The sequence below is a fragment of the Platalea leucorodia genome, assembly GCF_965183815.1.
Source record: "Platalea leucorodia genome assembly, chromosome: 3".
NCBI classification, from domain to species: domain Eukaryota; kingdom Metazoa; phylum Chordata; class Aves; order Pelecaniformes; family Threskiornithidae; genus Platalea; species Platalea leucorodia.
This window is the reverse complement of record NC_138825.1, coordinates 39,950,763-39,963,964: the sequence shown is the minus strand read 5'-3', so window position 1 is coordinate 39,963,964 and position 13,202 is coordinate 39,950,763. Positions and strand designations below refer to the sequence as shown.

Below are 13,202 nucleotides of genomic sequence, written 5' to 3'. Positions count from 1 at the left end.
ATTTAGGAAGAGAGAGACTGTAGAACTGATGATGGTGCTTGTGTCTAATACCTGTTGTTTTAATCATTGTTTTTAAATGCCCAGCATCTCAGACTCCAGCACTCACATCTACCCTATAGGATTTTATTCCCAAATTTTCCACATTTTAGGACAATTCCCTAATGCTTTAAGTCATTCTCATTATCTTCTGTTGATTTCATGTAGGTTGTGTAAACATTATGAAGCAGTGATTCTGTAGTTCCCCAGTGTGGCAGTATTCTGAAAAGTTGTGAAATCTTAGTTCATACCTGCTTTGCCTGATTCATCAGCCTCCTGAATCAGTATATCACAGTATCACAAACTTTTGGACAGTGCCTAGGGTGCTCTTCTGGGTAGTAACACATACAGGATTGTACCCATCAGGAAGAAGATCTGTTGTTTCATGGGTGAATGTCCTACCTACTAGACATTGAGTTTAAGGGACAGATGGAAAAAATTGTACCAGCTGCCACTGAAAAATGATCAGCCAACGATAATAAAGAAACTAACGACATTCATAGGCTGTGAAAAGACCAACCTGTGAGAGGGGAGATGCTCTCAATCAGATGGGGAGAGAGAACTTTTTCAAATACATTTGCATTGGCTTAGTCAGTCTGGATGTAACAAAAGCCAAAATGCTCCTGTTGATCAGAGACAGTATGATTTGGCTTCCACTTTTTTTTCTTCTGGGTGACTGTACAGAAGTTTGAAAACACCCAGGCTGACTGCCCGAACCCAGGCAGGGATTGTTTATTTGTAGTCTGAATGCATTTGGGAGGGAGCCCCTGGAAAGCGTACTCCTGCATTTCCACAGGAGGAGGAGGCAGCTCTAGCCCCGTAGCTGCATGTTTACACCCACAGCCTGCTGCTACTGAGAGACTGCACTCTGAGTGCCTGCAGGGTTCCTCAGCCTACGTTTCCTTGCACATGACCTTGCAAGCCCACAGAAAGATTAAGATTCAATTCTATTGTAATTTATATGCTGCAACTAGCCGCACCTCCCTATTGAGACCTTGATTGTCATCTTGTTGAGAATAATGCTGCTTTCTCCTTCTAATTCTTCTGTGCAGCCTCACTTCAAAATGCAAAATTTCAGTTATGTAACATCATTCCCGGTTCTGAGAAACCCTGCAATTTGATAAAAATTAAGGCTGGTGTTCATTTGCCATGATTAGTTCTCTGTATTTAATGTTACTACTCTTCCAGACCCTCTAGGCAAAAGCCTATTTGCTTTTATTGTTTCATATTTTTTTTTCCTAAGCTTTAATATAAATTTATTTTCTAATTAAAATTATACTTTAATGAATAACATGCAGGTCTCAGAAAATGTGAGCACTTTGCTTTTGTAATTGAAAGTAATGTAACTTTTTCTGATACTCAAGGTCTACACCTACATACTGGACATGTCTGTTCTTTAAAGATAGTTCTGAGTGTCCCTTATTTGAAGTTTAAATGGTAAAATTTGAAAGTCAATGCAACTTTTAGAAGTTTTTGTTAGAGAGTATGAACATCAGTACTTTTCCCTTGTCTCTTCTACTTTTATTTCTTTTCAGTAGCTTTAAACAAAATGCTCAACATTTTATCTTCATTGCTGTATGAAAGGCTGCGAGACAGATTGTGCATGATAAAACACATTGTGCATGAACCTCTACACAGTTTGCAAAGTCCACGCTGACTGTTAGCAGTGCTGGCTCACATGTGAACCCCAGTGGAATCAGTGGGAGCTGCTGTATCTTACAGCACCCAGAAAACATGTGCCAGCGTAAACAGTCCCTCCCTGGAGAGGGAACTAGGTTTTGTGGGGTTTTTTTCTATTCCTCAATCTCTGTTCTAGTGATCAGTGGTTTTAATACTAGTGGATACTGAGTCCTTAGATGATTTTTAAAGTTGGTAGAGTTCTTCTGAGCATAAAGTTTTACAGGAATTTAGATCACTTGATATGTTGCTGTACATTTTCTTTTGACTGCTTTCTCAATTAGGTGGAGCAATGTTTGGGCTAATTGGTCTTCTGATGATATTCACATATGGTACAGATCTGTGCTTGAAAGTATGCTAGCATGCTGACACTGTCCTAATGTAAGAAAAGTTCTATGCTAATACTAGAGCAGAGCAAAGGCTTGTAAGATTTCGATGACATTTGTTATGAAGAATGTTGCTACTAAGTTGTTTAATTTTATTCTTTTTTTCTTTACTGCTGCAGGCCACAGGCATCTAAAATTAAGGTAAGCAGCTGTTTAATTGAATTCTGCTTTGTCAAAGATTGCTAATAAATATATTTTTAATATTATTAGATATAATCTTTCCAGTTTAGTACAGAAACTGTTTGAAGTTTGGATGTCTCAAAAAGTCAGTGTTCCTGTTTAATTCCAAAAATTACAGGAAATACTATCATATTTTACAGCTAGCTGGAGAAAATACATGGGAAAGCGGTTGTTTGCTTCAGTTAATGGAATCAAAAAATTTGAAGGAAAGAGAAGCTGCTGCTTTTAAATCAGGTATGTTTGTGTGTATGTACATATGCATGCGTTTGTTTTAAGTATTATACTGTAATGACATATTCCTATAATTACTATGAAGCTATTTAATTTGAAGCTACAGCATTTGTTGGATTCCCACAGATTCATCCATTTGTGCAAATTTTATTTTTTTTCACAACTGCACAATGGATGTACTATGCAATTTTAATTAGTCATTGATATTCAGAATTGTAATTAAAGTAATTCTAGCCTCCATCAAAAAAGTCTTTTAAATGTGCATGCATTTATAGCAGCCTACATAAGCTACAAAATTGTGTAAAACTAAAGATAAGATACATAATTTGTATGTATAAAATATAAGTTAAACAATCTGATGATAAATATTCCGAGTTGTGGCAATTCAGTATGGTTAACAGTATTAGTAACTATTTTAAATTACATACGATATACTGATTTTGAGACACACTTTTCTGTAACAGCACAGAAAATCAGGAAGCTTTTGGGGGGGTCTTGAAGAGAAAAACATACTTCAGTTAATTTTTTCAGTACACTTTTATGTCAGCTTTATTTTCCTCCTCCTGCCTTAGGGCAGTGGCTGTTTTGTTTGAGTAATTTGTTAGAATCATTGGGTTCTTATGAAACATTTTCAAATTATTGAATTTTTTAAATGGAGACAGAGGGGGAAAGAGCATTGGTAGACTACGAAGCTGTGCTTTCTCTCTCCTCTTTTTGAGCAAAGAGTTTCTTTTTTGCCATGTTCCAGTTGCCAAAATTGGCCTAAACTGAGTACCTTTCCTCAAAACCAGCTAGAATTTCTCACAAGATGAGGGTTGGCCTAAGTGACCTCAGGAGATCCCTTTCAACCTAAATTATCCTACCAGTGTGTATCAGCCAGGATGTTCAAGAGAATCAGGAATTAACAAAGATACAGTCACAGTTCTCTGCATGTGTGGATCCTCCTCATCTTCATCCTCTTTTACCATGACCCCTATACTGCCTTTTCTCTGTCTTTGTTCTTGTAACCTAACTCAACACAAAACATTGAAAACACAAAACAAACATGTTCTACAGCTCAGAAAGCAGATCAAAAGAACTCAATGCTTTTTATTTTTGGATGATTGGAAATTCCCATGGAAAAAAATTAGACACTTAAAATCTTTCCATTGTTTTTATTCCAAGTGGGAAAAAGAGCTTTCTGGAGAGCAGAATTTCTGAACATTTGAAAATTCTGAATTAAGGAGCATTTTGTGTCAATGTTAAAATACTGCAGTACAACATCTAGACATATTAAACTTCATGTGGAAGTAATTAATGGTGTAAATGGATTTTTTTCCATGCCTTTCTCTTACTATAACTCTTGTCAAAATGTCATCAAAATCTTTGGGTTCCTGTGAAATGTTTGTAAATTAATAAAGCTATGTCATCCAATAGAAAGTGGTTCTGCTGAGAATTTTCCAGCAGTGCTAAATACTTTGTCAATACAAAAATATGAATATTTCAAGCCTAACTCAAGTTTAAATGCTTAAAATTTGCAGAAGATGCTTTTCACAAATTAGCAAATTCTTGAGGAAGCACCCTGACAGGTCTCTTGATCTGTTAAGGCAGTGCGTGGTCAGTTAGCACTGCTGCCCCTGACTGAGTCAATGCATCAGCAGCATGAGGTTGAATGTTTTGGTTGCAGTTAGAAGGTTTTGAGTAGGGAAGGCATTGATATGAGCTAATACAGAAATTGGACAAACATGATCCATAACTCTGAATTTGTATACACCACTCAGTGCTGCACAAAAATTATTCAAGCTGTGGCTGGGTGATCCAGCTCAGGACTAGAAGCAATATGGCCATTTGGGACTGGTTCTTGATTTTGCCTGAACCCCAGGAGAACCCTATACTATAACAACCATACTGTTCCTAATAGTTAAACTAACCTTGTTCAACATTAGCCTAAATGCATGGGCCTTCTCATTGAAACCTTAGAATGCCCTTATTCTGCTTTTTGGATGGGCTTTTTTTCTCTATATCAAGAAAAATGAGCAGTAAATGTGTAAACAACTTCTTCTCTTAGAAATTTATCTGCCAGTCTGCAGGGAGAACTACTTAACTCACTTAGCTGCTGGTAGTAGAAGTCCAACTTACAGGAAGACAAGAAAAGGAAATTCTCAAGTGGTTTGAAGACTGTCCTTCATGTGAATTCATGTGCCCAAAATAGGAACTTATCTAGCAATTATAAATAAGAAGTATTAGCTTATACATAGATATATATATTACATTGTAGAGATTGTTGCTCTGTACTGTGGTAGCATCTTTGAAGTAAAATCACACTTCCCTACTAATCTAAAGGAAAAATTACTCCATTGACTTGTTGCAGGCACTTAGGAACATAGTTTGAATCTCTGTAGGCAGTTGATCCTAAGAATTAACGATTCCTCTCTCCTGAGGATACAGTGACCAAGAAACGGCTTTATAAGAAGTTGGCTAGTCAAAATTCCTGCGAGAGTCACTGAATTAGTTTTCTGCCCTTCTGAGCAAGGGTTGTGAATGGTCTGTTCTGTTACATTTTCCTTTCTGGCAGATTTTCTCTTTGAGGCTACCAACAGAGAGAACTGGGCCCTTAAAGCTATATATGTATCTTAAAAGATGAGATTTGATACATCTTATATCCATTAATTTCTTCAGTTTCTGACTGGAAGCCTTAATAGCCTTAGTGTTAACTAAAGATAATCAAATTCATGTGTTTCATGAAACCTTTTCTAATTAAATGATTAATTTAATAAAACCTTTAGCATAAGTTTGCAGTGTGTACACATAGACCTGTTTCCAAGGTGGGGAGAAACTGCTTATACCCTGTTTTCTTTTAGGTCATATGGGATTTGTTTTTAAATGGGAAGAGGGACAAAGATGGAGAAGTGTGAATTCTCCACTGGTAGAATGCTGTAGGTCAGTACTCTCTCTGCTAGGCTGTCCTGGATTAACAGGATAAAAAAGTGGTGGCTACAGGTTTCTGTGATGAACAAAGCAAGTGTCAATTTTAAAGTAGCTCTGTTTGGGGGAAAAAAAAACATTTCTTAAATTACCGTACGTGCTTTTGTTGCTAGAAAATTTTCAGTAGACGCTTTGTTATATCTCTGACAGTCAGAGAAAAATTACTGCCACGCTGGTGGGTACGTCTTCATTTAACTTAGTAGGAAAAAGTATCTTTTCTAATTACGTGTTCAAGTATTTGTCTTAACTTGCCTTGAGTCTACAGTGGGCATGGGTTGTCTAAAGCAGGTGTTGAAGTAGGTGTAAAGAAAATATTGAAAGCTGCTGGAAATTTGATGTGGAATGTAACAATGATCATTACATCTCAGTTCCTGTATGTCTGTAATTAGATAACAATGCTAGGGTCATTTATTACTTTCTTTAGGAACAGATCCCTAAGCTCAAGGGCCACCTTTCATGGTAAAGAATTTGACTTAATTTCTGATTCCATTTAATCTTTGTTGCAGTTGGGGCTGCCAGCAAAGACGCCTGTTGTAATGTGGATGTATCGACTAGAAAAAATTGACAGATGGAAACAAAATATTGTACCAATAATCCAGGCTGTGTTTGAACTCATGACCTATATGTGAAGGACTCAGTATCCTGTTACAAATCCCTTGAGCTATCTACTCATCTGTGTCTAATTTTCAAAAAGTTCCTGTCTCACGCCCATTTCTTCTTTCAGTGTTTTACAGAAGTTAGGTTCCCTGTACCCCTTCTATCTGTTAATGTTGTTATGATTTTTTTTTTCTGTATTTTGAGATGGTTAGATATTCTCTTTCAATTTCCAAGCCTGTCTTTTCTACCTTGTATTTCATTATCCTTTAAAATGGGGATAGTTTAGAATTTAATAAAACTGTTCAATACAATGAATTAATGCAAACATTTCTTCAAAGACTAACAAATGTGACCGCGTTTCATGTAACAAGTTCAGGAAATTGCTCAGATTTTAAGTGAGGTTTTAACAGGTGAGGAAAGATAAGATTGGCATAGAGATCTTCAGTCATTCTTATGAGAACATATACAGTTAATAAGGGCATTGTTTGATCTCTTCATTAATCTATTCATAAGACCTTTCTGCTTTTCGCTGTGACCAAAAAATGCAAATGAATGTTTTCTAGAGGTATTAATTTGTTGTTTGAGGTTATTACTAGTCTTAACCTAGTTTTTATTAAAGTATGGAATAAAAGACAGTTTCTGTCATAGCTAGCTTGCTTTGATATTCTAATTCTAAACACCCCTTTCTCTCTTCGTAAGCCTAAAAGGGGAGATTTGGCTTTGAGCATCTCGTAATGGCTAATGCCTAATAATTTTATTGACAACGTGGGCTAACCATCTACTCCTTCATCAGCAGAGCATGCCAATAGCAGGTGAATTCACAAGCTATGTAGAATTCCCCTTGTTTCTCTCTGAAATTTCAGATAAGAAAAATCAGTTTGTATTGTAAATGTGAATACAGAAATAAGCTGCATCCAGTTGCGTTTTTTTAATATGTAAACTAACATGTATCCAAAAAGCAACATTTTTTTATGCAGTCCGTTATGTAAAATATTGTAATTGGATATTTAATTTAGCATTAACCAAAGGAGCTACTTACCCACTTAAAGGAATTGAATTTAAAAAATTATTAAATTAGTATGACTTCAGCTTCTTTAAAGGAAATGCAGATACTTCCCTGTGTGATAGATAACAGTAGCATCAAAATACAGTTTTCTGTAATTAAGTGCATTTGTCTGAACTCCAGGCCTCCATGAGATGCATAAAATATGCTTTAGAAGAAATGTGGCTGTTCAGAAAGATAATTACATACATATTGCACTTGAAGTATGGGAGTAACTCTTTCCAGGAGGGCACTAAAGCATTTGCTTTGCCTGCAAGAATGTGTGCAAACACTTTGCTGAGTCAGGAGTCAGCTTTTCGGACTACTAAAGAAACTTTTATTCTGACTGGAGCATAAAATACCTGCCTTTTATGGGAGTGCATTTTAAAGCATTAGGTTACAACATTATCAAATCACAGTATACTCTTTCCCCCCTGGGGTGATGCTTTGAATCATTTAAAAACACTGGAACTGTTTTTCCTGTTACACTTAGGTACTGAAACTTGTCCTGGCGTTGGACCAAAGAAAGAAGATAAACAGCTGAGCACTAGTTCTCCAGGTGAAAACAAAACTGAGAGACAGACAGAGGCAGCAAGCCTTTGGGTAGCTGCAGGAAAGGACCACATGGAGGAGCAGCACTGCAGTGCTGAATCAACATTGGAGCCACACACCCAGTCCACAGGGACAGTGGGCAGGCCTTCTTCAGGCTGTTTATCATCTGGGAATGCCGGTAAAGATAACAGTTTGCAGCTGAGAGAAAGACAGCTCTCTAAGGATGTGGAAAAAATAGCTGGGGAGCTTGGAGTGAAACTCCCTCTTGAGCCAATGGTAGATGCTTTGGTTTTAACAGATGCTGATTATATGCCTGCTGATTTGGTTCCTACTGATAAAGATGAGCAAGCTGATAGAAATCTGCTCAGATCAAAACATGCTGCTGGCTCTTCGGAAATTGCTAGTGGCCAGCTTGGAAACAGTGATTTAAAGCAGCCTGATGATGAAAAATCTTCACGGGACAGAACTGCATCAAATGCGTGCTCTGGGTGTAATAATGTGTCTGAGCATGAGAGTACTGCCCATTCACGAGTATGCAAGGGAATACAGAGAACAGCAGGACAGGAGGAGAAGGTAAATAACGAAGAGCAAGAAGATTTATTTCTCAGATTTTTAAATGGTAACATAATAGACACTGAAGAATCATTTGCAAACTTAGCAAACCAAGAGGACTTTGACACTGTCCCAGATATTTCACCTGAACGAGCATCTTACAACTCACTGGAAGCTTTATCACTAGATGACAGCTTTTCTTCTCTTGATGAACTTGCAAGAAGGATAGAGATTGCTGAGGTAAATACTGTGAATCCTATAAAATCTTCCATGTTTATCTCAATTGAAATATTTTAGATATTGCCAACTTGAAAATATGTTAAATATTTCTTCATATATCACTCTTTTTAATCTGAAAAGAAATCTATACTTAATCATTCTGAGTTAATTCAGAAAAAAAGTTTCTTTTTGTCTGGTCGCCTCCTTCTCAACCGGCAGTGCTCTGTGTTTCTAAAAATTAGATTCATTTTTACATATGAGTGTGAACACTTTTTTTTTTTTATTCTGACAGAGACTGTTAGGAGATGGCCTGACAATTCCTGTTAAATCACAATTTCACGTCAGAGATCTACATAATGCCTATGATGTAACATGTGGTTTGTTTCTATTCATAGAATAAAATTTGCTTTTCTGTGCCTATTCCATATAGGTGAGAACTATGTATGTAATAAACTGTATATGAATGTATGGGCTTCTAATTTTGCCAAGTTTAGGCAGTATTGTTGTTCAGCCAAAACTAAGAAAGATCTTATAAGCCTGAAGCCACCTTTCTGAAGCACTGCTGATAGGCCACAACAAGGATGAGTGCTTCATAAGCTAAATTGCTCTTCTGAAAATATAGAAGATTTATTGGTTTGGGACTTTTTTGGAGAGTGTATGATGACATCTTTGCTTTATTTGTCTTCTGGTTTTGGTACATTTGCAACCATGGGACCTTAAAAACTTTTTCTTTAAATGAAAAAGTGAGATTATTGTGAAATGATGTGGTTCCAGATGCTGGAAGGGGAAGACTTGTAAAAACATATCTTCTTAGTTCATCTCTATTTTTAATGCATTTAACAATACAACATCCCTTGGCAATAAAGTAACAGTACTTCTCTACAGATCAGAAGCTAATGCACAGAGACCAAGAACCCACGATCACTCAGGGACAGCAGCCAAGCAGGGAACTAAATACTGGAGATCCATGCTGATGTTATTACATGTTTGGCAAAATCTCCAGAGCTGGAAACAGAGCATTTGGGGTTTTCTCCCCACCTGAACAGCTTCTTATCTCCTTTCCAAGATCATTCATCCTGCCCTGTCCCTAAAACACCTTGTCTTTCTGTGGGATGTCAGGAAGTATACCACATATCAGGACTGAGGCCCATGTGCACAAAGCTGTACACAAGCTCTTGACAACACACGGATGTGGAAACCCACATACATGTTCATACATGTAATCAAACTTTTGCACTAAATCCATTGGCTTGTGTTCACTTAGAAGATGGTTTTGAAAAAGAGCATATTGTTGACAGTCTGTGCTATGACCATATATATGTATAACAGAAGAGTAATTTAAATATCATCCCTCAGGATTAGATTTCGTTTGAGCCCACTGAAAGTTCAGCATTTTAAGCTACAGGAGAGAACTGTTCTGTTTCATGTAGAAAAATCCTAAACCAATCCTATAGCAACTATTTTTAAATTGCTATGTTTGTGCCATTTGCATTTTAGAAGATGGGATAGGAAGCAGCATATTGATACTGTTAGAAAACTTATGCTTGCATTGATTGGCCTGTGACCGATGATGATGCTTTACAGGGCATCTAGTTTCATTTCTAGTTTGCTATCCCTATGCTAGGACTGCCAGTACTCTGATGGCCAGTTGAGTCTCTGGAGAGGAAACAGTACCTTAAGTCTTTCCATAGTACTTTTTCTGGCCATATAAGGCATAATGTTAGCTGGCACTGGTGGGAGTCTTTTTTAATCGTTCTTAGCAAGAGGCCTGTGTTGTGTGTGAGGCAGGGGATTTAAATCAGGGAGAAGAGAAGGATTAATCTCAATACCGATTAAAATTTGTAATATGCAGCATCTGGGGCTGTTTTGCAATACCTGAGATTTCTAGATGCAGCAGGGTGAGTTAAGGACAGCACAGCAGCTTGTATTGTTTCATTATACACTTATGTTTTGTTTTTCCAGTTAATCTTGCCACCTATCATTACCCTAGGGGTTGCTTTTCAGAAGTGGTGGGCACCTACAGTTTACCTGGGAGACACTAGGAATTGAGAGAGTTTGGCACCCCTGAGAAAGCAGCACTGTTAACTTGCTTTCACTGATTTTATTTTAGTGCTAAAACAAGATTCCACTGATGTTTTGACAAGCAGACTGATCTTTGCACCCAGCCATAACATTTCTTCTTTTCTTGTCCTCCTGATACCTTTGAAGTTGCGTTATTCAGGCTGTGGCCATCTAATAAGATGGCCATGTTTTCATACAGTAGTTGTGAAAGAAATATGTAGAAAATGCATTGGTAGCCACATGAATGAAATGAAATGAATTACATGAAATGTACCAGTGTGTCAGTAAAAAAAACCCAAAACATACATCAATTTGACTGTGATAAAACTTGTCATGGAGTAAGTATTTACAAAATTGCCACAAATAAGTTAGAATAGAAGGCAGAAATAAAGATTATTCTGAAATAATCTAGGTACAAAAATCATATGGTAGGACAAAATTTCATTAATATTCTTCAATGGAAGTATAATATTAAACATATTGAAAATGGGGAAGGGTTAGTACTTGTGCATGTATTTACAGTTAGGAAGTTTTGTTTGACCCTGTATTGAGATCAAAGAATCATCTCATAGTTCTCTAATTTACATCCTTTATGTCACTTGCTTTTAGTCTACCATTTACAGTAACTAGTTACAAGACTGAAAATCCACTAAATTCTGACTCTGGCTTTAAATAATTGCAAAACTAAAATAGTACTTTACATATTGTACAGTCCCTTATACTGGATATTTCTTCACTAGTATAAACCATGCACGACAACGTGCAAATGATGGAAAATCACTGTCATTTTATAGAAACTTAATTCATACAACTAACAAAGAGTTTTGAAGCACAGTCAGCAGTTGGCAGCAACAGATATCAGGAGTATATAACCTCTTCTTAGATCTCTTTGCTATCATTTCTGTGAGAATGAAATGACACACCAGCAGTCAAACAAATTGTAACCTCAAGAATGTAAGTTGCATTTTGCCATATGAAATAAAAGCTTATAACATACACTTTTTATCTGAGTGATGATTAGGGAAATGAGTAAAATCATAGTGTTTTTCCTTATTCAAAAATTATCGTTTGAAGTTTCTTTCAGAAAGCAAAGATAGTGAGAGTCTCTACCACAACAGAAGGTAGCAGCTTTTGGTTGGCACTGTTTGTACACTAAGACTTCTTAAAAGTGCTGAGTATGTACTGACTAGCAGCTGATTTGATTGCAGAAATGAAATCTCCACCTATCTGTACTAGGTCTGGAGACAATGCTGTATTGAGGTCCCCTGTTCTCTTGTACGGCTTGGGTCCTGTAGTTTTGAGTTTACAAGAATTATGCTTCCGTATGAAATGCTTATGTGGTATCTGAGCTATTTATTGCTGTATAAAGGAGCCACGGTACTTGCATGGCAAGTGTATTAGCAGAAAAATGGTTAGAGTCCAATGCTGTGGTATGAATACTGAATCTGCTAAGTTAGCTCCTTTTCAAACTCAAATTATTCATGTATGTAATGTATTTTATTAGCTAAGGGGTTTGTCTGCTGCTTATAGCTTAACCCAGGGCAGTCTTGCTTTTTGTGTTTGTCGTACAGTTATGGATTACCGATTTTAAAAAATCTGGTATTGCTAGGAGTAAAACTGTAGGCCTTTGCCAAGTAACGGAATAAGGAATATAGCCCACAGAAGAATACACAAACAAAACTCCTCCTTGAGTAGTTCTCTGCATTCAGACCAAAATAATTCATACAATGAACTTTTCTTCCCAGATCCCAGTTTGCAGTGCCTCCAGTTTTGGGGTTTTTATTTATTTCTGTATGCTACGAATGATTGCAATAGTCAAGTTTAATCTGTTTTCTCTAAGACCTTGACGTACACGACCTTGTTTTCATAGTTTTGTCCAATGTGTTTATAAATACATATACACACATCATATTTGGTGAAAATATGCATAGTATAAGAAGTTTTTTTTAATTTTTAATATTTAATATTTTAATATTTTATTAGCAAATGCTGTTTTAAGAAGAGACAGGTAGTTTAATTGGAGCTTTTTTTTTCCTTCTTATTTTGCAGCCAAGATATTAAACTCTATCCAAAAAAAGATTAAAACTTTTCTGTGAAGCAGAAGCATTTTGTATTAATAGTGGTAAAAAGAGAAAAGCTAAAATATTTAACAGAGTTTCGATAAACCAACAGTCATTGATGCTTTCGTTTTTGACTGTTGGTCAAAATGCCAGCACATACCTGTATGCCATTTTCCGTTCCTGTACAGCAATTATAAAAGCACCGGTCAAAAGATTTTGTGAAGGCCAGCAGAGCTGAGTGAGTAAGCTCAGTTACATAGATGCTCCCAAGAGCATCTTTTGTTAATTATCTAACATAGGATTAAGAAAACGTTCGATGTTTCAACAGGGTCCTTTATGTAGCTCTTTTATGTAACACAGAGCTGTTTGCAGTGCAGCCTGGTGCAAGCCTACATTTTTCCTCCTGTGGTTCAAGTCCAGCAGAGGCTTGACTTGTGGTCAACTGTATTAACCACAGTTCCCTCATTAACTTCCAGTTTAAATAATGTATTCTGCCTTTTTAAATTCCTCCTGCCTCCTAAGACTGGGATGGAAAACTTCAAGTCTTGCATGGCAGCTAATTCCCTCTCCTTGAATGTTTAATTAATGGGAGATGGATCTGATACAATCAGTTTATATATTTCTTTGAAATCTTTCTAAATAAAA

At 36.6% G+C, this 13,202-nt stretch overlaps 1 protein-coding gene across 5 annotated transcripts in view; it reads left to right on the top strand.

Moving 5' to 3' along the window:
- The window catches only part of CNST (consortin, connexin sorting protein), a 52,293-nt gene that overhangs the window by 29,928 nt on the left and 9,163 nt on the right, over window positions 1-13,202 (top strand). For all 5 annotated transcript variants that reach the window (XM_082306106.1, XM_082306105.1, XM_082306108.1 and 2 more), the window contains 3 exons: window positions 2,219-2,240; window positions 2,420-2,513; window positions 7,607-8,457. In XM_082306106.1, the coding sequence (XP_082162232.1) occupies window positions 2,219-2,240; window positions 2,420-2,513; window positions 7,607-8,457 (967 nt within the window). The remainder of the gene's footprint in view (window positions 1-2,218; window positions 2,241-2,419; window positions 2,514-7,606; window positions 8,458-13,202) is intronic.